Here is a 25,491-nt window from a genome sequence, read left to right as displayed (position 1 = left end):
GATTAAACATGCAACTATTTTGCTGGTAATACCTGAAATGAGTAAAGAAAATCAAAAACCTATTTATGCAAGATAATTCATAATTTTATTGGGGGGGTTATATTGGTTGGGTCTGATTATTGGGTGGGGTCATAACCCCCCTAACCCCCCTGGAAATTAGGCCCCTGATTCAGTATGACCTGAAACCAGTGCCTGAGCTTGTAAAGTCATCAGGTCAGCGTTCACTGAGGTTGTCGCCCTCTGTTCGCCTTTAAAATGAATGATGTTCAGGGCTCTTCTGTGTTGGGTTCACTTTTCAGACACAAAGCTGTTTCCATCTTTTATCTACTGTCTATGTTCACAACCGTGACGGTAACAGCCCGACACTGAGCGGGCTTTAGGACCATGCGCTGAAGTCAGCTCAGGCAATAGCAATATTATGGCTGCTTAACCTGAGAGCTACTGACGGACAGCTTCAACCTTATGAGCCAATTTAACGCCTTTTATAACACTGTTGTGCACATGTTCTAGTGCTGGTAGTTTAGCCGTGGCTGGAAGTTTAGCTGCCGATGGAGCACATCCGACTGCCAAAGGTAACCGCGGGTCTGGTTGCAGTGATTTGCTACATTTCCGCACTGTACCGCCACTGGCGCTCCAGCAGCAAAGCGTCGTGCGCATTCTCAGATTAAATCAAGTCAAATAAATAAGACAAACATCTGTTTCAATCAAAAGGACGCGTGCTGCTGTGTTCGCCACGTTGGCAGTAAGGTCACTGCTTTGAGGATGTGTTTCTCTGTCAGATCACACATATGTGCAGCTGTGTCAAACACGCGTGAGCGGTCGTTGGATGTGCAGAGGATGAAGCTGTTTTGATGCTGTCCTTCCTCTCCCCCCTTCCAGGTGGAGAATGTCAAGCTGCTTGACAGAATCTCCCACAGAAGGAGGAGGGTGGGCACCCTGTACCTGACTGCCACACACACCATCTTTGTGGAGAGCGAGGCCGGAGTGCGCAATGAAACATGGGTAGGGATCACAGCCCGTGATAAGCAGTCAGTTTGAAGAGAACAAATGTTAAGTGTGCGTCACCAGCAGGCTGCAAGACTAACATTTTACAATGCTGCAAAGCATACTTGAGTAAATTTGTTTTTTTTAACCTTTGCTCAGGTACTTCACAGTTTGGTGTGCAGTGTGGACAAACTGGCTGCAACTCCTTCAGGATGTCCTCTGCTTATTCACTGCAAGAACTTCCAGGTTCTTCATTTTATCATTTCTAAAGAACAGGAATGCCACGATATTCATCTGTCCCTGCAGCGGCTCTCCCAGCCAGGTGAGCTGTGTCATTATGTCAGCAGAGGCTTGGACTGGATTCCTCTTTGATTATCTTCTTTTTTCTTTATGCCAGCATTTCTGTACCACTGTAAATATTCTGCCTCCCTAATCTGCTCATTTGATCTAGTTTTCATCTCCTCTGCTTTTGCAACACTTTGGCCTTTTGGACTGAAACAAAGTGTAGGTTGTGCTCATCAGCCTTTAGCCCCTGTTTTGCGTTGCAGAGAGTTATGACGAGCTCTACTGCTTCGCCTATAAGCCAAATGTTGATGAGAAGGAGAGACGACAGGAATGGGACTTCTTGGACCTCAAGGCTGATTACAGCAGAATGGGACTCCCAAACTCTCTGTGGAAACTCTCCCCAGTTAACCAACACTACAAGGTCAGTGAGCTGGCCTTAGATGCACATTCATCCTAATATGGACAGCTATGCTTAAAGGTTTGTTTGGTCTTTTTTTCTAAAGGTAAGTGACACTTACCCTGCTGACCTGTTTGTACCCGAGAGTGCCACACCACCGGTCATAGTGGGGAGCTCCAAATTCAGAAGCAGGGGCAGATTTCCTGCCCTGTCATACTACTGCAAAGACAATCATGTAAGTTTATTGCAGAGTATTTCTCTTTTTATTTTCCATACACTTCTAATCTGCCCCATAGTAATACAAGGGATATGAAGTGATGCTAACAGAGCTAATATCTCCAGTCCTGCACAACGAAAACATTTTGCAGGAGCTGAGGTAAGAGATTATTTACAGGTATATAAAATAAGTTTTGAATGCTTCACTTGGACCTTTTTAGCAGCAGAAGTGACTTATGAGAAAAGCTGATTGGTCTGTTCTTAAGATGCAAAAGTTCATGTTTCACCAAAAAAGAGAGAGAGAAAAGGGGAAACCGGAAAGAAAAAAGGCTTTGAAAGTCACCCCCCCCCAAAGCAAACATGAGTCACTGCTGTCAGGAAATTTTTCCCATTTCCATGTGAAAGCAGCATCTGCATGATGATTGGCTGGTAGAGAAAAAGCACCAGGTTCTGTATTTAAAGTATGATTTGTCTGATGTCACGTATTCAGGTTCAGATAGCTTTAATAATGCCAAAAAAGAGATAGTGAGAGCAACTTCGTGACAAAATGTGGTTAAGATGGTTGATAATGTGTTTTGCCTTCTTAATAAATGTGTTTTTTAGCAGGGGTAAGATATGACAGGCTGCTGATGGAGTAGGTGAGATATGCTGGGATGTGCCAATCGTGGAGGTTAAGAAGTGTTTTCAAAGCTCATTTATGTTAATCTGATGACATTTGATCATGTGAGGTTTATGAGTGAATCCCACCCTGGGAACCTTTCTATAAAACCTGAGACAAACTTACTGTTTTAGAGCTGGTAATATTGACACTTTCAACACAAATGTGAATGTATGTTGGGCCAATAGTTGACTACAGCTGGGTGTGTCACCTCTGCATCCTGCTCAGGTCACTAAAAGGAGTGCTTGTTTTAAAGCATGCCCTAAAAAGCAATAAAGAGAGGCGCGATTCTCCTTCAACTCCTTCTCATTGGCTTTGGTCTACAATTTCAGATCTAGCACAGACTGAAATATTATTAAGGTTCGGGTTTTCGGTATCGCAGAGCCTGTGGCAGGTCGGACAAAGAATGAATGTTGGCAAGGACTTAACTGGGCCTGAAATTATTATGTCGCTTCCAGCTGTTTATAGAAGTCTTTCCTATTTTACTATAATCCATTACTTATATTAAAATGTCCCTGAAACGGACACCAGATCAACTGGGATCTGACAGTAGATGAGCTGAGTTTAAAGTTTATTAGTTGTCTCATCTGTTTCAAAAGCTAATAAAACTCACAGTTGTACACAGTACATAATACGTACCGTAGACTGTCAGCGTCGTGTCTGAATGAAGCTTTGACAAACATTTGAATAAAAGTGACCAATTTACGAATCACTTGACTGAAGATTCAGCAGGAATGTTATGTATCCCGTGTCTGATATGGCCTTAATACTGTTCCTCTTCTTCAACACGGCCGGGTGTTACAAGTCTATAAAAAAAATAAAATAAAGCAAGACAGACGTCCATTTGGTCATTAAATAACAGCATGAATCATTACTGTCTCCCTGATCTTGGCTTCGTATTTGTGAAAGTCGTATATCTGACACAAGAAAAAGCCAAAGTGTTCATAATTTATCTTATTAATCCATAATTCGACGTTTAGGAGTGCTTTATGAGTGTGAGGTCAGCTTCCCAGGGTTCAGGGTCCTGCTTGTGGAGTTCAGCGCATACAAAGAGCTCCACTTTAGTTCATGTGCCCAAGGGGAGAGCCGCACAGTGATCTCTGGCTATTTCCCATGTTGCTATTAAATGTGGAGATATGAGAAACTGTGTGGTTGAATAATTTAAATTGAACATGCAGGGAAAGGAAAAGTACTGTGAATTTCAACTCGTCCTAATTCTCATATATTAGATTGTTTATTGTGCGTGTGCACTGAGTGTTGTGAACTGATGAGGAAGAGTCCCCGTATGAAGCCTAGCTCCTCTTGCTTCCTCCCAGGCTGCCATCTGCCGCAGCAGCCAGCCCCTGTCAGGTTTCAGCGCTCGCTGCCTGGAGGATGAACAGATGCTTGAGGCCATCTTGAGGTCCAATCCCCGCAGTGACTTCATGTATGTGGTGGATACCAGGCCTAAGGTGAGCCCTTTGTATCTAAAGGAAAGGCCTGCAAGTGTTTAAAGCATCAACTGTATATTCAGGTGGGATTTATTTTTCCAGACTGTGCTCTGCCGGCTGAAGATCTCACAGCAAACGCTTTACAAACATCCCAGATCTCTGCTAGGTGTTATATGATCAGTATTAATGGCAATGTTTCTGCAACATATGCATTTTATGTAATTTTGCCTCTGAAAGAGTCTGAACTCAGTAGTTTGCTTTGCTTCTAGATCACCATAACTTTGCCTCTACACAGCAAAGCCAATGCCTCCAGTTTTGAAGAGTTAATTCTACAATCCAATAAGCATGAAATAACAACTTGATAAAAACAGAGACATCTACTGAAGTTCATCATTTTTCCTTTCTTCAGAAATTGTGCTGTTTGGAATTCCATTAGATCTGCAAATTTCAGTATTTCAAACTGTAAGAATAGTGAGTTTGTATAATTCCTCTGATTCCAGACTTCTGCACAACAGCTTAAGGTGAAACCAGCGAACGGTAGAGAACATGGAGTGATGCACAGTAAATGCCAGCATTGCCTTGCTTAGTATGCTTGATACTTTGGAATGAATATATCTTATGTGTGCTCTCCGATTAAGTCTCTCATCTGTTATTACCCCAAGAAATATATTTTCATTGACTCTTTATTCTTTATGCCAACACAGTGGATTTTAAAATGTGATTATATGTACAAAAGCACAGCCTCACCCACACATTGCTTCTACAGGATCAGTCCTACATTTGTCTCGATCTATTATTGTCTTGCCATTTGCCCTCTATTTGTTTAATATGCATTTTGAGTGACAAAGCCTGGTGAAAAACAACTCCCAAGCATCCTTGAAGTGTTACTGGAGGCCAAGGTAATGCCATCCAGAATAAGCATCTGGTTAGATACCATATTTCTAAGATTTTTAGGGTCGAGTACAATAACCTAAGGTTTATCTAAATTTAGAAGCAGAAAATTAGAGGCCATCAAAGTCTTTATGTCTTGAAGACATTCCTTCAGATAACTAATTGTTGTGTGTTTTCTGGCTTCATGGATAAATAAAGTTGTGTGTCATCTGCACAGCAGTGAAAATGTATGCTACGCCCTCTAATGATACTGCCTAAGGGAACCATGCATAATGGAAACAGAATTGGTCCCAGCACAGAACCCTGTGGAACGCCATAATTAACCTTAATGTGTGAGGAGGACTCTTCATTTACATGAATAAATTGAAGTCTATTAGATAGATGTGATTCAAACCACTACAGCACAGGACCTTTAATACCTACAGCATGTTCTAATCGCGAGTGGTATACCTACCAATTCTGGTATTCTGTGGCCAATTGAGCTCCATGGTGCTGGACAGTGAGCACAGAGCCCGCTAAAGGATGTCGGGCCCTCTGGTCTTCCTCGTGCCCTTCCTGTTGCCCCTTCCACAAAAAAGCAGATAAACGTCCTGCTGATGGGTTAAGGACCTTCTATGGCCCTGTCCAGCTCTGGAATCTCCTCCATGCTCTTTAGACTTAGCTGCGAGACACAGCAAATCTTCTGATTGATGTGCCATCGTGGAAGAGTTGGACCCCTCATGTTAGATGCAGTGCATCTAGCTAAATGCATAAGTTGTGAAAAAATAATGAATGAAAATGTCTGTGGCTCCCATCTGTAAAATCATTCCTGATGTGGGGGGTTTTCTCATTGTTGCCCCTCTAGTGTACCTGTTGTCAATTTAATGAACACCAAAGCAGCCAAAGTGATTAACAGTACCTTCTGCTACCCAACTGTCAGGATCAATATCCCACAAGTTTAATCAACTTGATGCTAAAGTCTGATTCTTCCTTTTTATGTATAATGGGAGGAGGGAAATAAGTTTTAGATACACTATGTTACTGTAGTCCAGTATTGCTACTATAAGATGTAAAACCAGCCTCTTTCTGACATTACAGATTGTCAGGAGTCTTGAATGACAGCTGGATAACAAACTGACAGAATTTTTTTTTTTAGCTGAATGCGATCGCAAACCGAGCTGCAGGAAAAGGGTACGAAAACGAAGACAACTACTCCAACATCAAATTCCAGTTCGTTGGGATCGAGAACATCCACGTCATGAGGAACAGCCAGCAGAAAATGCTGGAAGGTAATTACTGTGTAATTATCATTTTGCTATAATGACAGCTTGAACTGTTTTTTTATTTGCTGTCAGAAATGCTGTCAAGACTGTCAAAAATGTTTCACCACATCATATTTTACACAAACGTTCTGGCATTGTCTGTTTAAATTGGCCGCGTCGTCACATTACTAAAGCAGAGCGGGGTTTTTTCATATGCAGTCACGCAGAGTGAACTGTGCTGGAATCAGGCCTCAAATGAGCCCACAGGAGAATTTCTGGGTATTGTGCAGGGGTGCTCCTAGGAAGACTTTGAATCCATCTGGGTTTTATTTCAGAGCTATTTTGGTTTCCCGGAGCGGACAAAACCCCGGACATTATCCCCCAAAGAGAGACAGAGGGCGTGAGAATGATGCGATTTCAAGCCTGAAAAGTTATAGCTGCTCTCAGTTGTGATAACTCTTTGCCCACTGGCAGCACAAGGGAAGTCTTTAAATGCCGGAGACAGTGCCTTGCCCTTTCACATCTGCCCTCTGCCTTCCTCTCTCTGCCCGGTTGCACACTTCAATAAGATTAAGAAGACCCCCCTCCCGCCTGACAGCAAAGCCTCAAACATTTCTTCTTAGTGCAAGTCCACTGTGCAAAGTGTTACAAAACCTTAGAGGCTAAAATGAACCCGTTCACCTGCTTCTCTGTTATCATTACAGGTCAGCAAACTGATGTAGTATCAACAAAAAAAAACACTTTGTCCACACCTCAGTGAGTAATCTGAGGGTTACAGTTATCTAAAGGCGATTTATGACCATTAGTGTAATATAGCCTCATCAGCTGAGTTCGATTGAGTTCGTGTCACGCTGCCTGTGAGTGAACCTGCAAATATCTGACGATGGAAAATTTTTATAAAATAATTTAAATACATTTTTATAATGAAACGACACAGTGAGCCTGCAGCCGTTGGCACTAGAGGGAAAAGTTAGTGCATCATTAAAATGAAAAGGATTCATCCTCTGGGGAACCATTACTGTCTGGGCAAATTGATGGCAGTTGAATAAGTGAACTGAAGTGGTTTTATATTGCTCATCCCCAAGTGGCTGTCGCTGGTGTGTACAAAGCCATCGCCAGTGGGAACAAATAACATGAGAAGATAAACAGAATCTGCTTTAAAAAAATAAAATATGCTCGGGTGACCCATATGTTGTCTCAGCGTGCACAGACTCCCTGTAAACTTGTCTCTGCTGCTGTTCTGTGAGGTTTTAATAAAGTCCTGCAATCAGGTATGCTCCGTGTTTCCTGACAGTGAGACAGCTGTGTTGTGGTTACAGTGTGTGAGCTGCGTTCCCCCTCCATGTCTGACTTCCTGGAGGGTCTGGAGAGCTCAGGCTGGATGAAGCACATCAAAGCTGTTTTGGATGCAGGCATCTTCATCGCCAAGGTCAGTCTGGATGCTAATCCTCACTGTCTGCCTCACCGTTGCACTCGATATTGGTTTAGGTGTGGGTTTGTTTGTGTCCTGTATCTTCTGTGTGTCTGTGTTAAACCGACATCATCCATCTGTGCAGGGACGATACGAGAAGCCCTTGAGGCTGTCCCCCAGATTTACACGGATGAGCCACAACCACTGACAGATGAAGTGGTTATCATATTTATCATCTCATTACAATGTACAGCGGTCCCTCGTTAATCGCAGGAGTTACATTCTAAAAATAACCCACAATAGGTGAAATCCGTGAAGTAGCCAACTTTATTTTTTACAATTATTATAGATGTTTTAAAACCCCTCACTACACACTTTATACACTTCTCAGACAGGCATGAACATTTTCACGTTTTTCTCTCTTGTTTAAACACTCTCAAAGTTCAAGCCTTCGTAGAAAAATAAGTCCAGTATTATAGAATGAAAGCAAAGATCAAACCGTTTTCAGGTGCAGAACATGGGAATAGAGCAGCTGCCAGAGAATTCAATCAATGGTACAGAAGTGGAGGAAGCAAGAAGACTGAGTTGAGGAAAGTTTGACTTATCTGACTGTTTTGTTTCGCTTAATGCGCCTTATAATCCGAAAAATACAGTAACTTCCTTTAGCATGTGCAGAAGTCCAACTTTTTGTGCGATGGTTAGCATCTTCCTCTGCCTTCTGGCTGCTACCACAGGTGCCTTTAACGGTGCAAAATGTTTTGTCGACATTGTTGTGTTTGTTGGGGAGAAAACTTACAAACATACAGTACAGCACTTCAGAGTCACTCTGCTAGTGATCGAAGATTTATGTAAAAATTGTTAAGCTGAGCGCATTCTGTACTGGACAGGAGACACGGCACGGAGGAGATTGATTGACAGTGGTCTACAGCCAATCAGGAAGCAGAACACAATGCACTGTAAAAAAAAAGCATACAAAATTGCACAAAAAAAATCTGCAAAACAGCGAGGCCGCGAAAGGTGAACCGCGTTATAGCGAGGGACCACTGTAATGCAAACGTTGGTGTAGCAAACAAAAGCACTACAACATCACCTGTTGGTTAGTGAACTCGTGTTATGAAGTTCTCAGCAGAGTGGGGGTTGTTTTGGATGTTTCAAGTACGAGATAGGCCTGACAGCAAAACTGTATGCTCATTGGCTAACAGCGTGTGATTGGCACCAAGCATATCCATAGAATGATCAGTGTCAACAAAATTAACTTTATGTCTTATTCAATATTACCTGAAACTTATTACTGAACCTATAAATTTAACAGGAAGATGTTCACTGGGGTCAAAGAGACGGCGAGCCGAGGACCGTTTTCCCATACACTCCTATACAACCACGAGTGTTTTGGAAAGCCAACATTGTTGCCCCCCTGCTGGCCATTATAAAAAATGCAGGTTTAAGACACTTCAGTGTTGGCTTCACACTTCAGATCCAGAACTTCCTCCATGTTTTATACTTTCTGCACCTCAAATCCACCTTTGTGGTGTTTTTAGCTACAGCAGATTACTCCACCTCCACATTTTGTTATGATACCATCATGTATGTACACAGAAAGACACACACAGTGAAACTGATACTGTCTGCGCTGCTGTGGTTTTTAAAAATATTCCAAATTATCCAAGGGAGAAAGAAACATCATTAAAGAAATGGTGGGGGTCTTCTAATTAAAACATCATGATTGTACTTTTTAAATAACACGTCTCTCAGGTTCAACCATTGGAGGTGATACACTAAGATTAGTAAAAGGTCAGTATGGGGTTCCTGTGATTAAAAATGATCTGATGACTGGCTGGTTTTCTTCTCACAGCTGCTGTAAAATAGCGTCTGTCTGCAAAGCAGAGGTACGCATAGTGCACAAGTGGAAAATCACCACATCTAATTTTGGACGTTTTATTTGTCTTTCTCTGTGTGTGTGTGTGTCTGTGCGTAGGCTGTTGCAGAGGAGGGGACCAGCGTCCTTGTTCACTGTTCAGATGGGTGGGACCGTACTTCTCAGGTGTGTTCAGTGGCCTGTGTGCTGCTGGACCCCTACTACAGGACCCTCAGAGGATTCATGGTACATGCTGGAGCTTTTTTAATTTCAGATACAGAGTAGGGTTACAGCTCAGTGGTATCATGTTAATATATCCAAATGCAGTCTGGCTTTAGATCATAGGGGGTCATAATAGGCTCATGCTGCTTGTTTGTTTAATCCAAAGCAATCTTTACTGGCTAACTTGAAATACACCAAGAAAAATAAATAAAACAGAGAAGCCTACTTTTGAGAAGTCCCCCTGGAGTCGGGGGGAAAATTACCCCACAAAGTGGGTGTGGAGGTTCAGTCGTTCTTCCCGATTGAACCTTTTAATCGTGACTCAAAGTCATCTTGCTTGTGTTTTAACACTTTTCTTTCTGCATTTAGGTTCTCATAGAAAAAGACTGGGTCTCATTTGGACACAGGTTCTCTCACAGGTCTGCCTCTGAAACATGACTTTCATGGCATCTGCTGGATGTGGTTTAAATCTTCTGACTTCATTCCATACATCTCTTTTCCAGATGCAAACACTTGGTTGGAGACCCCAAAGAGGTGTCTCCCATCATTGATCAGTTGCTGGAGTGCGTGTGGCAGCTGATGGAGCAGTTCCCCTGTGCCTTTGAGTTTAACGAGAGGTTTCTAATTGCTATACACAATCACGTCTACTCCTGCCAGTTTGGCAACTTCATTGGAAACAACCAGAGGGAGAGGATAGAGCTGAGGTGAGATTTAAACCTGCAGACACCATGTTGGGAGAAGATTTTTGTCTTTCCCCTGACCTTTTATTCTCATATTTATTTCCCTGTCTTCCATTTGGACTTCACATAGAGTGCATGAGAGGACTCATTCTTTGTGGAGTTATCTATGGGCCAACCGTACAGACTACACCAACCCTCTGTACAGGCCAAACCACAGCCAGACTCAAGGGCTCCTCCGTGCATCAACCTCCCCCTACAGTTTTAAGTAAGTTCTCTCCAACTGCATCAGCTCACACAGCATCACTTGAACCCTGGTATATACACTGTAATCAGGAAGATAATCATTATGTGAAAGGTAAAGACATTCATTGAAATTTTATTCTGCTGATGCATTTCTCTTTCTTTGTGGAGGTTTTGGAAAGGGCTGTACAACCGTTTTGACCATGGGATGCATCCACGGCAATCCGTAGAGGATTATCTACGGGCCATCCAGGAGGAGACACAGCAGCTGGAAGAGCAGCTCACTTCACACACACAGGTAGGACAGGGCTATGCTGATCAGCCACAAGCTTAAAACCATTTAAAAAAGGTCATAGGTGTAACAGAAATTGCTGAAAACCTGATGCTGGCTATAATAAAACAATGTTTTGGAGCTTGCTATGTAGCAGCAGAGTAGTCAGAATTCCCATGTTGATTCCTGTGGTCCTACAAACTGTGGTATGCATGTGCAAAGTAATGAAAGAAGGAGGACTTGTCTGATCACATTTTTTCTTTTACACTGACATATGTTGTGTTTACCTGAAGATACTGTCAGGGTGACCTGTGGGAGGAAGTCAAACTAGCTGAGGTGGTGTGATGCTCAAAGGTCACTGGTTACTTTGGCAACCAGTGACCTAAACTTTGCTGCAGGTCACATTCACCCCAACACGGCAGTTATATTCCCTCTTCCAGCAGGATAATGCAGCCCAGCAAATTCCCCAGACCTTCCCAAATTCTCCAGTATGTGCAGCATGCTGAAAAAAAACGTAACTCCTTGCGAGTAAATTTAACAACCTGCGCACAAAAAGGCCATCATGTGTGCAACAGTGTCTATTTTGCAAGCACTGCAGCAGATTTGCCATGAACCGACAACTGTGTTAAATTGAGTTACAGCAAAATTAGCGCTGTTTTAAAAGTTTTTTGTTTAAAATTTGGAAAATGAAGTTTGCTGAATTAACTATCAAAGGATATCATTTGCTGTGTGGCAGTGGATATACTAAAAACTGGCACTGGATTAGCTGAAGAAATCTTTCAAATCGGATATTCTAGGGCAAGTTTTGGAGCCTTTTGATAACTTCTGACATAAATATTATTCCATGCTAATGTGATGCCACAGGACACTTTTATTAAGGGGTTCTGGAGCCTATCTCTGGATGGGTCGCAGATGTTTTGACAGCTGCATTCATATTAGGGAGGTGAATTTAATATTATAGCTGATCACTGTGAATTCATACTACAAGTCAAAGGGGAAAAGAAAGAAAATTCCACTTGGATGTTTTTGTGATTATAGGAAATGACTGTTGTCTTCATTTCTTACACTATCAATAGAAGATTTCTCAGCTGGAGCAGGAGTGCAGTGATTCCTGCAAAGCAACCACCTTTGATAAGAGCCCCACGGTGTGGGCTCCTGGTAACAACCTCAGTCTAGCCAACACTCCTCAGGACTACACCGGCGGCTTCATCACCGGCAGCCCCTGCCAGCCTAAAGGACCAGACAGCATCCTCCTGCCAAAGAGCACAAACCAAATATCTGACGCCAGCTTCTCCAACGGCAGCGACCAGGAGTCTGGGATCGCGGACCTGAGCTGCCGTTCACCTCTCAGCGAGGACAGCACCAGGGATCCGGACTCCGATGAGGCAGCCTACTCGGCTGCCTGAGGATTGGGTGGGAGGCGCAACGCCGGCCAGACGTCACCTGAGCAACACTGAACAAACACTACCATTACGTTGATCGTGTGACCCGACTATTGGCCAATTTCAGTGCGGGTCTTATTTGGGTTGCACGGTTTGCTTGCACTTTTGTTTGCATGCATGGTGGACTTTCCGTGTTCCTGCATTCCTTCGTGTTCATAGTTGTTTCCTGTAGCTGACTGTATTTAACCTTGTCTCAGTTAAAGAGTCCAAAGAAAGCTTACATTTTTGGACATTTTAATCCATATTCACCAGAAAATAGGAGCAAGACTGACTCTCTGCAGTTTACTGTAATTCTAATGATAAGCCATTTAAGTGCTTCTATTTGCTTTTGCTTCTGCTCTCCCGTGCGGGTATTCAGTAGATATTTTGCTTTACAATGTAAACACCTTAACAGTGTAAAATGACATGATGTGTGCTCTGAACAAAGGCCAGTAATACATGGTATTAGTTAACATTTAATGCTGAAAGAGTAGCAGTGATTCAGATATGCCCAAATGTAGCAGCACTTCAACCCCAAAGGACTATATTTATGACTGAAGTGAACTCACTCTGCAGCCCACAGTGACCTCAGCTGGGGCTGGGAGTCATTACACTGTAATAACCAGCGGTCAGTGGTTTGTTTTCAGCACCTTGCGGTCCACTCCTCAATGTTTCAGCATATTATAGGATTTCACGGGGTTTTACCGCCAAGGGATGTAAAAGGAAGCTTTTGAAAAGACAAAGTGATTTAATAAACGTCTGTGCAGCGTGTTTCGACATCAGTGCACGACTGAACTACCGGAGCAAGTGAACACACAAACAGGGTGCTGCTTAGGGCAGCAGATGACCAACAGAGACTCCTTGAGTGTTTGTGTTATCTCAGCTGTCCAACTGGCAGTAAAGCTGCTTGCTATAGTAGTGTAGTACCCATTATTGTTTTGGTGAACTCCTGCTAAAGAACAGTGCAAAGATTACCGAGCAAAGCATGTGAAAATATTTTTGTACTATTACCTATTTTTGTCTCCTCTGACCTCGCTTTAAATGCTTGTTTTGTTGTTGTTTTTTCAGTGTCTAAAATGTCTGAGTCATACCAAATTCTGTCCTTGTATTAAAAAAAAATACCAGAAAAAAGCCTCAAAGCTTTGTGACGCTGCCCTCATTTGTTCATTTGGATCAAGATAGGTTTGCAAAAGTGCTCGAAAGGCAAACTTATGTCAATTTAAGTCAGTTTTCTGCCATATACTTACTTTGTTCTTGTTTTATTTAAGTGGGAATAGAGTCAGATTACAGTATCTCATTCATGAATGGAGTACAGTATAAGTAAATACAGCCACTGCACAAAAAGAGAGCCTTTGTGTATTCAGGTCACCCGTTCTCCTGATCTAATTTTGCTTCTCTAGTCAGATACTCGAGCAGGCTGCCTCATAAATGCACAGTCTGACATTATTTACACAAAGCAGCAAGGCTCAAATCCTTAATCTGAAAACAACAATATATTTGATGTTTGGACTTAATCACCATAAAACAGATTTGCATTACATCATCAGTCAGGTTAAGTTAATGGCAGTAAAGACTGCCCCTCATTTTAGGGATGAATGATGAAGGCTTCAGTCTCCTTGTTGTTGCCAAACATCTGCACAGCTGTGCTGGTGGGGAGCCAGACCCTGAAGCGCTGCCACCGCCAGCAGTCCTGCTCCATGGCTCATTCAGCTGTTTTTATTTATTATGGGTGTGAGTTTTTGGTTTGTCACTGTAGTCTTTCCAAAATGTACAGATTAAACCAAACCTCTACTAAAAACTGAACAGACAGTTGGCTAAGTGCTGAAAACAGAAGGTAAAGACTGCGGTTGACTGTTGTTGAGGAGATCCTGCTGCTGCAAGAACTCAAACTACAAACTGAACAAAGACAAAAAGCACATTTTAAAAGACTGGGACAAATGGTTATCATATAAGGTGAAGGAAGGACATAAGTAACTTTAATTTCTAAAAGAGGCAGATTTGGTCCACACTGCAGGCTTGCGACTGTTCATGTGTTTATATATAACTATTTTTTAGCTTTTAGCTGGCTTCCAGTTTTGTTTTGGCGTTTTCCTAAGTATCATTTTTTAATCCTCTTTATGTTTAAACAAAGCAAAACAAAAGAAAGTTTTAAAAATTATAATAGGAATAGTAACGAACATGGAAAGGGAATAGTAGAGGTGGGCAGATCAATCCAAATATTGATAGCATCTATATCAGTGCTGGTGTTGGTATCAGATGATACTAGCATGATAGGATCGAGGCTTTGTTTCTATCCTCTAAGTTCAGTATGTAGCCCACTGAATTGCATATATATTGGTTTTTAAAATATATATACACATATATAGATATATATGTATATATATCTCAAACATGCACTATGAAAGATGTCTGAATGTTTTTGTGTTGACTGTCATGTCAGTTTTATTTATTGCCCATATCACATTTAAACAACAGAAGCTGACCTACAGTGCTTCAGAGACAGGCACATTTACCTTCCAGGTCTCCAATAAAACCCAGTTTCAAATACATGAAAAGCTCAATGATGTTTTTTTGTTTTGTAAACTAATTATTGTGACGACTTAGTGACCATTAAAATGTGTTCAAAATTTGCAAATTGATGCTAATCAATTTTATAAATCATGACACACTGCTCTATCGTCCATAAGCTGCTGGTATAAATTAAAATTATCGCTAATGGTATCAGTAATACAGAGACTGTTTGGGATCAATATCAAAACTTGGAGTATCTCACAAGACTAGAACTTAGTTGGTCACGTTTTTTTGTTTGTTTTTTTATTTTTAAATGCAAAAAATTGAAAACATTCACAACTCCCTCAACTGTGTATGTATATATATCTATAGATAGATAGATAGATAGATAGATAGATAATTTAGAAGACATCAGAATCCTACGGGTAGCGCACAAGCACTACCGCACCCACAAACAAAACAATAAGTTAATTTAACAGGAAGGTTAAAGTATTCTTAAATGTATGTGATTGGATCAGGAGAATAAAATGCTGCAATATATTTGTCACAATCATAACCAAATTAGTTTTGATTGTGATTCTTTAAGTTTCTGGGTTGGTCTTATTTTGGTGTTCATACTTTGCTGACAAATGTAAATAATAATAATAACAACAACATTATTATTACTGTTGTGGTTATAATTATCATTATTGTTGTCGTTGTTGTGTTTTTATTTACTGAAATGAATTTTATTCATGTATTTATTTTCATTATACTGGAGCACTAGTGCATATCTAATATAGTAAAAGAAATTTGAGTACAGTTTTCAAGGGCTCTGTGCTTAAGCTATACTTACACACGTATATACGCGTATGACGTTGCTGTGTTACGTGATGACGTCCAGTTGTAGGCTCAGCTATGATGGCAGCCGTAGGTTGACATCAATAGATACTGAATATAAAGTATTTAAAAGTTAGCGGAAACTCCCCCGACACAATAACGTGGAACAAACTAACAGTTTTCTGATAGTACACGCTTAAAACACACACCCGCCCGGTTTGGGGAACGGTAAGTTAACGAAGCTACGTTCACCTTTGCTGTATCAAAGTGGCGCCGAGTGTATGTGTGTGTGTGCGCTTGCACCAGTCTCTTTCATGTTCTGCACACAGTCTCAGTTATCTGTGAGCTAGCTGTCCACCTACAGGAGCTGCTTTGTCGCATTACAGAGCTCCTATTCCTCCTGCCCGTGTTAACTAATGCTAGCTCTGCAGCCTGCTAACTGTTGCAGGTAACCTAGCTAGCCGAAGTGCTGCCGAAAACCCGAGCTAATGCGAAGAGCAGTCGGCTAAGCTCGTCCTGCTCATCATGAGGAGATAGCTGCTCCTCCCACTGGTTCCCTTTATGTAACAACAGTTAGCATACATTATACTAGAATAGAAACACTACTTGCGAGTAAAGTTAGCTTACCCAGTGTACCACAAGCAGGCTAAAGTTATTTCCTGTGCCCAATATAGAAGCCTCATTTGTTTTCAGGCAAGTGCTGTGTCAGGAGTCCTTCTGTTCCTTTGGTTTAGGTGTTAAAGTGCACTTGTTCAGCCCCCTTTAATAAAATATGCTGACCTGTGACAGTACACTTATGCACCACGTTGCAGATGTTGTGTTTATATTCCAATACAATTCTTTGTCTCCTTGCATGGTGAAGTGGCACTATGCCCGCAGCTACTGTGGATCACAGCCAAAGAATATGTGAGGTTTGGGCCAACAACCTGGAGGAGGAGCTGAAGAGGATACGACATGTCATTCGAAAGTACAACTACATTGCTATGGTGAGTGGTGCTTGTAGAGCTGCAGTCGCCGAGCCTCCCGTGCCCACATTCCCGTTGTTCATCGTGACTCGTCTGCTTGCAGGACACGGAGTTTCCAGGTGTTGTAGCCAGACCGATCGGAGAGTTCAGAAGCAACGCTGACTATCAGTACCAATTGCTGCGCTGCAACGTGGATTTGCTCAAGATAATACAGCTGGGCCTCACATTTATGAACGAGCAGGGGGACTACCCACCCGGGACGTCAACGTGGCAGTTCAATTTTAAGTTTAACCTCACGTAAGATTGCAATCCAGTCTGTCTGTCTGTTGTATTCCTGCTGGAGCCCCATAGATGGATTGATCAGCTGATAACAGCCCATCAGTGCGTGCAAATAGTAAAACCTTTATTGCCTTTTTTTTTTAAAACTACATGTTATACATACAAAGGTGCTCCATTGTTTACAGTACTCCCAGCTCGTTCTTAAGCATATTAAAAAGACAGCGCTCACGGCTGCTGGAAAGATGGTGCAGAGATGCTGTCTTGCTTGTGAAATACTGTAACTGCGCACAGTACTGGGTTCTGACTCCCTAAAAACCAGCAATACAAGGCCCCCCAAAATCCTTCTAATAATCAGACTTTATTTTTCTCATTGAATTCAGATGCATCAAGATTTGCAGTTAACTCTGCAGTGTGGACATGCTGTCGTTGTCTGCCCCTTCTGGCAGTAAGCAAACCGTGCTATGCCCTTAGTTACTACTGTAGTGTGGCACTGTATCCTTCTGTCACTACAAAATGCTGAGAGATTTATCTGATGGGCTTGATCCGCTTTGTGTGAATGCATTTGACAAAGGGCTTGGATGTAAAATAAGTTTGTTTCTTTCTGTGTAAAAGTCTTCACTCCAGCTTCAACGGGACATGAATCCTTTCTACACGCAGGATGTAAATATTTGGACAGCTTTTGGTCTACGCACTGTTTCTTAATGCACACTGAGTTTGAAATAAAACAACTAATACTACACTACACTGCCAAGTCTCAGCTTTAATTTTGAGTATTGCATTAAAACTACAGAGAGAAGTGTGTGAGACAGGGACCCAGAGTTTTGGTGCTCAAAAGTTATTCAGGTACACACAAAATCATCATGTTTGCAGTTTTGTAAGCGGCTGCTTTAAGTTTTTGACTTAAAGACAGTGGCAGATGCTTTGTAACCTCCCTGCTGATGATCTCCCAGTCCTCAACTGCTCACACTTTCAGCTCTTTGCTGCTTGTGACAGCTACCGCCACCTTTTGGAATGGTGCTCAATCAGAGGGCTGACTCGGCCAGTCGAGAATTTCCCATCTTTTCACTCTTGTCAGCTTTTTGGTTTTACATAGAGGATTGTTGTCCTGCTGAATAATGAAACGTCCAACAGGTTTTGATGCAATTGGCTGAATGTAAGCACAACTCTGCATTCAACTTACGGCTTCTGCCAGCAGTGAAATCATCAATAAACACCAGTGAGCCAGGGCGTTTGGCAGGGTTACGTACACGAATCCTAACAGAAGCCCTTCGATGTTAGATGATGTGGTGTTTTATGTCACAAGCTTTTCCCTTCCTAGAGACGTTTAATCATTTTAACAGAGGTAAATTTTGGTTTGATCCAACAGAACGTGGTTCCAAAACACTACTTTATTTCTTTTTGTACATTTTTTGCAAACTGCAGCCTGTCGGTGGTGAGACCTCTGAAGTCATTGACAGGGAGCCGTTTCTTGAAGGAAAAACATCTACGCTGCATCCTGAAGTGCATTCATAGTTTGTTGCCACCATCTATATTTTTTTTCTGCGGATCTACAAAAGACCCAACCAGCTGATTTTGGAAATCAACTTTTTCTTTTTCTTTTAGTTTTTATTTGAATGGAAGATATTCTTCTAGTACATTTCTGTTTTGTTTTGTGGCTTTCTTTTACACAGGTACAGTGTGTTAAAGGGTTATAGCTCCCTTACATTTTTGTAATATTCATCTAAACCTACTCAAATGAATCCTGAGACTTGGCACTTTAATTTATTACACAATTTTTTTTTGTCCCCCAGAAAAAAGCTGTCCAAATTAAACATGAGTTGATTGTCTAATGTTGTAAAATTTAGTACGGCCAGTTTATTTGTCATTCAAGAGCAACATTATAATCCTTAAACTTAAACTGATTACTGACCTGTTACCTAATTGACTGTCCTTTTGTTGTTTGTGACTTTCTTCCCCTTTAGAGAAGATATGTATGCACAGGATTCCATTGAGCTCCTGACCACTTCAGGGATTCAGTTCAAGAAGCACGAGGACGAAGGCATCGAGACGCTTTACTTTGCAGAGTTGCTGATGACATCAGGTGTGGTGCTCTGCGATGGAGTCAAGTGGCTGTCTTTTCACAGGTATTCTGCTCTGACTTAAACTTTGCAGTGTCATTAGTAACACTTGTGTTTACCTGCTGCTTCACATCCAGAAACTGGCTTATAGCTATTTTATACACATATGGCAGCAAAGGCAGATTTCCACAATATTTTTACTCTTTAATAACAAAGCACTTATTAGAAACACAGCGTTTTACCTTTGGTGCACTATCACCGAGTTTGAATGTTATATATTACCTTTGTAAAAGCTCTTGATATATGAGTGTTTGAACCAAATGACATGTCTGCTGAGCTATTCAGACGTGCTGTTTAGTTTCAATTTGAAATAATATTTGTGAACTTGTAAAACAGTTTTGTCTTGTCTCGTCTTTTTAATAAGAAATGTTACACAGTGCCAAGATTATTTAGCCACAAACGTGTTAACACCAAAAACACAGCGCTGTGCAGTCTTTTCTTTGCATGTTGCTTCCAAGCAGCCAGACTTGCTGTCAGGCTTTCTAAAGCTCCTTCAAACTTTTTCTCTGAACACTGACGGCTTTTTCACTGATTTTAAGTCGAATCTTTGTACCTGAACATATTCAGAGGAATGTTTTTTTTTTTCTTTTCTGTTTGTGAAGCCATTTAACACTGACCTATGACTCGTCCTAGCATTAAAGGCACCTAACTCAAGAGATGAACCAGTGTTGTAGCCACACGTAACACACTACTTTGCAAAGAACTGGTTTAAACTACTAACTTAACTACTTTGTTACTAGCAGATTCTCACAAAAACACATCATTTGTTCCAAATTTTTAGGTATGTAAAAATACCAAAGACAAAAAAACAAAGACTGGGTTTGAAAGGTCACTGATGTCACTTTTATTCTCATTTTTTATACTTTAGTTTTCTGAGTTGCCACAATGGAATTTATAACTACAGTGTATTTTTATTTCAATGTTGTCTTGATCTGAAACTCTTAGTTATCTTTGTTTCCTTGGAGACTGAAAGTGATGCAATAATTTGACACCAGCTGCTGTGTGCTCCTGAGAAACTTTGTTAAAGTGTGTGCTGTGTGTGTTTTACAGTGGCTATGACTTTGGATACCTGATTAAGATTCTGTCCAACGCTAACCTTCCTGAGGAGGAGGTGGACTTCTTTGAGATTCTTCGCCTGTACTTCCCAGTCATTTACGATGTCAAGTACCTCATGAAGAGCTGTAAAAACCTGAAGGTGCTTTTATAAATATTACAGCAGCGTGCACGCAGCATCTCCTGCTTTATTAATTTAATCACCTTGATTTCTGATGCAATCCCTCAGGTTTTACTTTGACTGCATGCACTGATCTCAAGTGTGTTGCTTTCAGGGTGGGCTTCAGGAAGTAGCTGAGCAACTAGAGCTGGAGAGGATTGGACCACAACATCAGGCTGGCTCGGACTCTTTACTCACAGGCATGGCTTTCTTCAAGATGAGAGAGGTACGTACCCTGTGTTCGAGAGTGGAGAGGATCTGAATACGGACCCAGTTTATAATACAAGTTAGCACATTGTCAACCCAAAACTCAGACGTGTTTAACACATGTAGTCAGTTTAAAAACTTCAGTCTCTGAGAAAGGCTGAGAGTAGGGTCAACATGAACATACAGTTGGGGACACTGTAAAAATCGCTTCAAGTCGTAAACAGTTAATGGAGTACTTTTGTAAAACTCTGTGATTTAAAGTCTGCACTTCACTCACATCCTAATTGTTTGACAACTGATCTGACCATGAACTCAACAGTAACGTGTTTAATGTCATAAATAATATTAAATTTAATTCAGTTAATACAGTACCAAATCACAACCACTGTCGCCTCAATAATACATACAGAGAAAAACCCAACAATCATATGACCCATATATGCAAGCACTTTGGCGACAGTGGGAGGGAAAAACTCCTTTTAACAGGAAGAAACCTGCGGCAGAACCAGGCTCAGGGAGGGGCGGGGCCATCTGCTGCAACTGGCTGGGGTGAGAGAGGGAAGACAGGATAAAGACATGCTGTGGAAGAGAGACAGAGATTAATAACAAGTATGATGCAGTGCAGAGAGGTCTATTTAACACATATTGAGTGAGAAAGGTGACTGGAAAAGAAATACTCAATGCATTATGGGAATCCCTACGCCTATTACAGCATCACTAAGGGAGGATTCCCTAACTATATGCTTTAGCAAAAAGGAAAGTTTGAAGCCTAATCTTAAAAGTAGAGATAGTGTCTGTCTCCTAAATCCAAACTGGAAGCTGGTTCCACAGAAGAGCGACCTGAAAACTGAAGGCTCTGCCTCCCATTTTACTTTTAAATACTCTAGGAACAACAAGTAAGCCTGCAGTGTGAGAGCAAAGTGCTCTAATGAGGTGATATGGCACTATAAGCTCATTAAGATAAGATGGGGCCTGATTATTTAAGACCTTGTATGTGAGGAGCAGGACTTTGAATTCAATTCTGGATTGAAGTAAGCAGTAGGCTCGTTTTCCCATAGCAACCAGAAAAATCCCAACTGTGCTGGCCAAACCTAATAATACAGGTTTACTGCACTTTGATAGAGGTGGGCAGGTCGATTCAAATATCGCTAGTATCGATACTAACGCTGGTATTTGTATTGGATCGATACCAGCATGAAAGAATTGATACTTCACTTTGTTTTTCTTCTCTAGGTTCAGTGCGTTGCTCCCAATCATCAGAATGTAGACATGGCAGTGCAAACAGCGCTTCTTTCACACAGGCTCCGCCCCCTCCTCCCTGCTCTGCTGTGTTTAGTTGTTGTGTAATCATGTGACTTGAATGATTGAGAAAGCATAGTGTCAGCTCTAAATGAAAGCATTACAAACAGTAATGTGTGTTGGAAGGTGTGTTTTATTGTCTTAAATAATTATTCTGGAATATCAATTAGAGCAGGGCGATATGGCCAAAAATATATATCACGATATATATTTGAAAATTTGCGATAACGATATAACTGACGATATAATTTCTGCGAGACAAAATGCAACTCCACAACTTTACTAGCGCAAAAAAAACCCCATCCATTTATTTTCACTTAAACAAGTAGCTGTTTTTTATGTGCATTAAAGCTATATAAAAATTTAACAGTGCAAATGCAAATTCCTTGCTGAAAGTTTAACCAAAAGGCATTTCCAGTAGAAATGGGCTGACATATCCCGAGCATACCCATGTATAATATCCACTGAAGTTAAAAAAGAGGTGCTTTGCAACATTAAAGTGCAGTGTGCCAAATAAAAAAGTCAAATACGTATTTTTCGGACCATAAGGTGCAGTCAGATAAATCAAACTTTATTCAACTCATTCTTCTAGTTTCCTCCACTTCTGTACCATTGATTCATTAATGCTGTATTCTATCACAGCTGCTCTGTTCCCGTGTTGTTGCAGTATATTAATGACTAACCTCGTATTGTGGATGGATTATCTCAGTTGTTCTCCTGACTGAAGTTTGGTCCGTTTACAGCATCCTGCCATGCGATTGCATTTGTCTCTAACCATCAGGAACCCTCACGTTAACTTTTATCGAGTGGAAAAAAGTTAGCATTCATCCTCCAGCTTCACTGTTTATGTTATGCTAACATAGCTGTGTCGCTAGCGATCACGTAGCACATCATTATATACCAGCTAGCCCAACTTCAGTAACCCTACAAACGTCACTGCTGTTTAGTTTCCTGTCTTCATTTATGTTGGAAGTGATAGCAGAGCTGTACGTTTGAATTTTTCAGAAATCTCTCAGTCAGAACATGCTATATCATGATTAGGTAACTAGCGAAACTAGCGAGCTAACTACCGCTAACTTCCTCCTAACTTCTAACTCCGTTAAATGTAATAAATTCTGTTTTCATGGATGCCTGGATGTTAAACTTAAGCATTGCTGCTTTACCAGGTGTGACTATGATCGGTTTATTAAAGATGAAGGAATTTAGACAGTTTTTAACTCTCAGTGATGCCGCAGTGTTTGTTTGACTTTGGGACTTGAAGCGGACGGAGTTTAGGACCCAGATTACTCCCATATTTACGAGCACCTTAGTCCGACAAATACGACTTGCATATTCTACAAAAAAAAAAAGAAAAAGTGCTTTGTTGTGTATCTGACGGACAAACACCAAACCAGTTCCACACCACTGAAGTTGCACCATTTTTACAAACCAGTTCTGGTTCATCCTTTCCACTCAGTGTTGCCAACTCCTCAGTAAGGAAAATCGCTATTGGTTGTCCTAAAAGTCGCTAGAAGTCGCTAAATGACGTCATCACCTAATTTGCATAATTGGTCATGATAATATAATTGTAACTTATGTTGTTGGAGAGAGAAATAACACCGTGGAAGAGACATAAAGTGAGTAAAAAACGTCCTAAATGCATTTAGTTTATTTAGAACTACAAATTAAATTTCTTTTAGCAATTATTGTTTTTTTTAATGTCACAATTCCAACCCTGCTCCTTTACCCGGGCTTGGACTGGCAAAAGTGATCCGAAATAGGCACTCTGGTGGAGTTACTTCGTGTGTGTGTTTATAAGTAGTTTTAAACCTTGTGATCCACAAAACAGCATAAGAGTAAAAGAAGAACTGACTGTGTTACAGCACCCGCTGCTTGTTGAGAGTAAAAGCGATACGCGCTTTCATGTCTTTTTTTAGCGACTTTTTAAAGAAAAAAAGTCGCTAGGGGGTCTGAAAACTCGCTAAATATAGCGACAAAGTCGCTAAGTTGGCAACACTGTTTCCACTCAACAATCCGCTTTCCCCATTCTCATTCTCCGTTGCCGCCGTGCTTTTTCCGCCATGTGCGTATGAAAACAAAGGCACTGCGCATGCGCGTTTTACCCATATTCTATCGCCATATTTCATTTTCTTATCGTTGCCTAACATTGTACCGGTATTACCGTGAACGGTATAGTATGGCCCAGCCCTAATATCAATATCACCAATACCAATAACTGATATCGGTAATTTTGGCCCTTTTATTTACTTGGTATCGCACAGCACTACACTGTGACTGTTTGTTTTCCTATCCTATCCTAACCACTAATCGATTGTATTATTGTGTGGGGGTTTTTGTAATTCTTCCCACAGATGTTCTTTGAGGATCATATCGACGATGCAAAGTACTGTGGTCACTTGTACGGGCTCGGCTCAGGCTCCGCCTACGTCCAGAACGGAACCGGAAACGCGTATGAAGAAGAGGCTAACAAGCAGCAGTCGTGACATCGCTCCGAAACTCTTCCCATCCTGCAGTTCGCACCCACAATCAGTGCAGCTCTGACGCCAAGCTCCCGAGTGACAATAATAATGGAAGAAGAAAATAACCTACACGTGCATCGTTTAGCAAGCTGTTTCTCAAGTTTCTCATAGGCTCTGCTCACTTTAGACCAATGAATATGATGGTCCAAAAAAAAAAAAAAAGAATCACCGCTGTCCTCACACATGCAAACAACTGCATGTGTTTGAGTTTAGTCTTTTATTCCTAAGAGGCAGCGTAGACGGTGTGTGGTCGGTTCAGTTCAATTTAACATGCTTAAAAAGATGGGATTTTAGTTTTCCTAAAGTGTTCTGTAGAAATGTTTTGCACTTTAAAGCTCTAACCTGATTTTATAAGGAAAGCTGAAAATGTTTCCGGTGTGTTTGTCTCTCTCTCTGGCCTCTTTGTTGCCTTCTCTATGTTCCCATTTCACATTGTGAACATGTAAAGCTGTACTATCACAACTCTCACCACGCTCAGCCTTAATAATAACTGCATTCTTATCTTTTAACTTTTTAATTTATTGGCATTGACTAGTTGCCCCCATTTCAACACTAAGACCACACAGATTTCCTCTCTGATAGTTGGGGTGTGTTTACGTGCGCTTGAATCTTGAGGATTTTTCTAATCGTTCCCCGTTAAGTTTATAACGACCCGAGTAAGAGCTAAGTCCACCGTGATAAGCCTTTTAAAGCAGTGCAGACCATAAAGCAAGTGGATGCCATTTCTTTATTATCAGTTGGTCAGAATAGATGCACACTGATGTGCGTGTAAACATCATGGACACACATCACCTCTCCACACGGTCGACCAACAAAAATGTGTTGGGAAGAAAAACAGAATGAAAGCTGTAGGAAGTGCAGAGGTAACCAGAGAGTCAATTTTTGTTTTAATTTATAGTTTTAGTGTTGAAAGAAAAGAAGAGGAAAGTTTTTTTAACAAGCAGGAGTTCATTTGTAGTTCTGACCTTTGAATTAGACTTTTTGTGCTTTTTGGTTCCCTTCACGTGTTGCTTTTCCAGTTCATTCATGCCACATAAAACTGCCGCATGTACAAAAGAAACAAAAACAATAAGAAGAATAAATGCGATTGTTGAATAGTATCCTGAACTTGCATAGGTGCGTGTTAAAGCGTAGGCTCACGGCTTATTAACCTCCCTCGGTGGCAGAAATTCGACAGCTGAAGCACTTCCCTCTTTCTGCAGTACGTCTTTCTCTCACTGTAACCGAGTCAAAGAAGAATATGCAATAAAAAAAAAAAGAGGAATGTTTTTAGATGATTTTGTAAATAAAGGCTTGAAATTTTTCTACCATCGTATCTTTCAGTGGCTTCGCGTTCTTCCATTAAAGAATCGAGTGAGAC

The 25,491-nt window shown here is 41.2% G+C and overlaps 2 protein-coding genes across 2 annotated transcripts; both read left to right on the top strand.

The window, feature by feature from the left end:
- Positions 1–412: 412 nt before the first annotated feature.
- On the top strand, positions 413–13,332 carry mtmr7a (myotubularin related protein 7a). Its single transcript, XM_031751462.2, has 14 exons — positions 413–572; positions 880–1,002; positions 1,144–1,306; positions 1,533–1,690; positions 1,773–1,901; positions 3,857–3,991; positions 5,997–6,129; positions 7,422–7,531; positions 9,489–9,614; positions 9,960–10,009; positions 10,094–10,294; positions 10,401–10,535; positions 10,682–10,808; positions 11,858–13,332. The coding sequence occupies exons 1-14, from the start codon at positions 549–551 to the stop codon at positions 12,185–12,187; spliced, it is 1,944 nt and encodes a 647-aa protein (XP_031607322.1). The 5' UTR covers positions 413–548; the 3' UTR covers positions 12,188–13,332.
- A 2,236-nt stretch (positions 13,333–15,568) lies between these two features.
- On the top strand, positions 15,569–25,434 carry cnot7 (CCR4-NOT transcription complex, subunit 7). Its single transcript, XM_031751466.2, has 7 exons — positions 15,569–15,760; positions 16,395–16,518; positions 16,601–16,794; positions 18,738–18,899; positions 19,944–20,088; positions 20,222–20,332; positions 23,964–25,434. The coding sequence occupies exons 2-7, from the start codon at positions 16,402–16,404 to the stop codon at positions 24,093–24,095; spliced, it is 861 nt and encodes a 286-aa protein (XP_031607326.1). The 5' UTR covers positions 15,569–15,760; positions 16,395–16,401; the 3' UTR covers positions 24,096–25,434.
- Positions 25,435–25,491: the final 57 nt, after the last annotated feature.

This window comes from Oreochromis aureus, linkage group 2 (genome assembly GCF_013358895.1).
Source record: "Oreochromis aureus strain Israel breed Guangdong linkage group 2, ZZ_aureus, whole genome shotgun sequence".
In the NCBI taxonomy this organism is placed as follows: Eukaryota; Metazoa; Chordata; class Actinopteri; order Cichliformes; family Cichlidae; genus Oreochromis; species Oreochromis aureus.
This window is presented reverse-complemented; position numbering and strand designations above follow the sequence as displayed.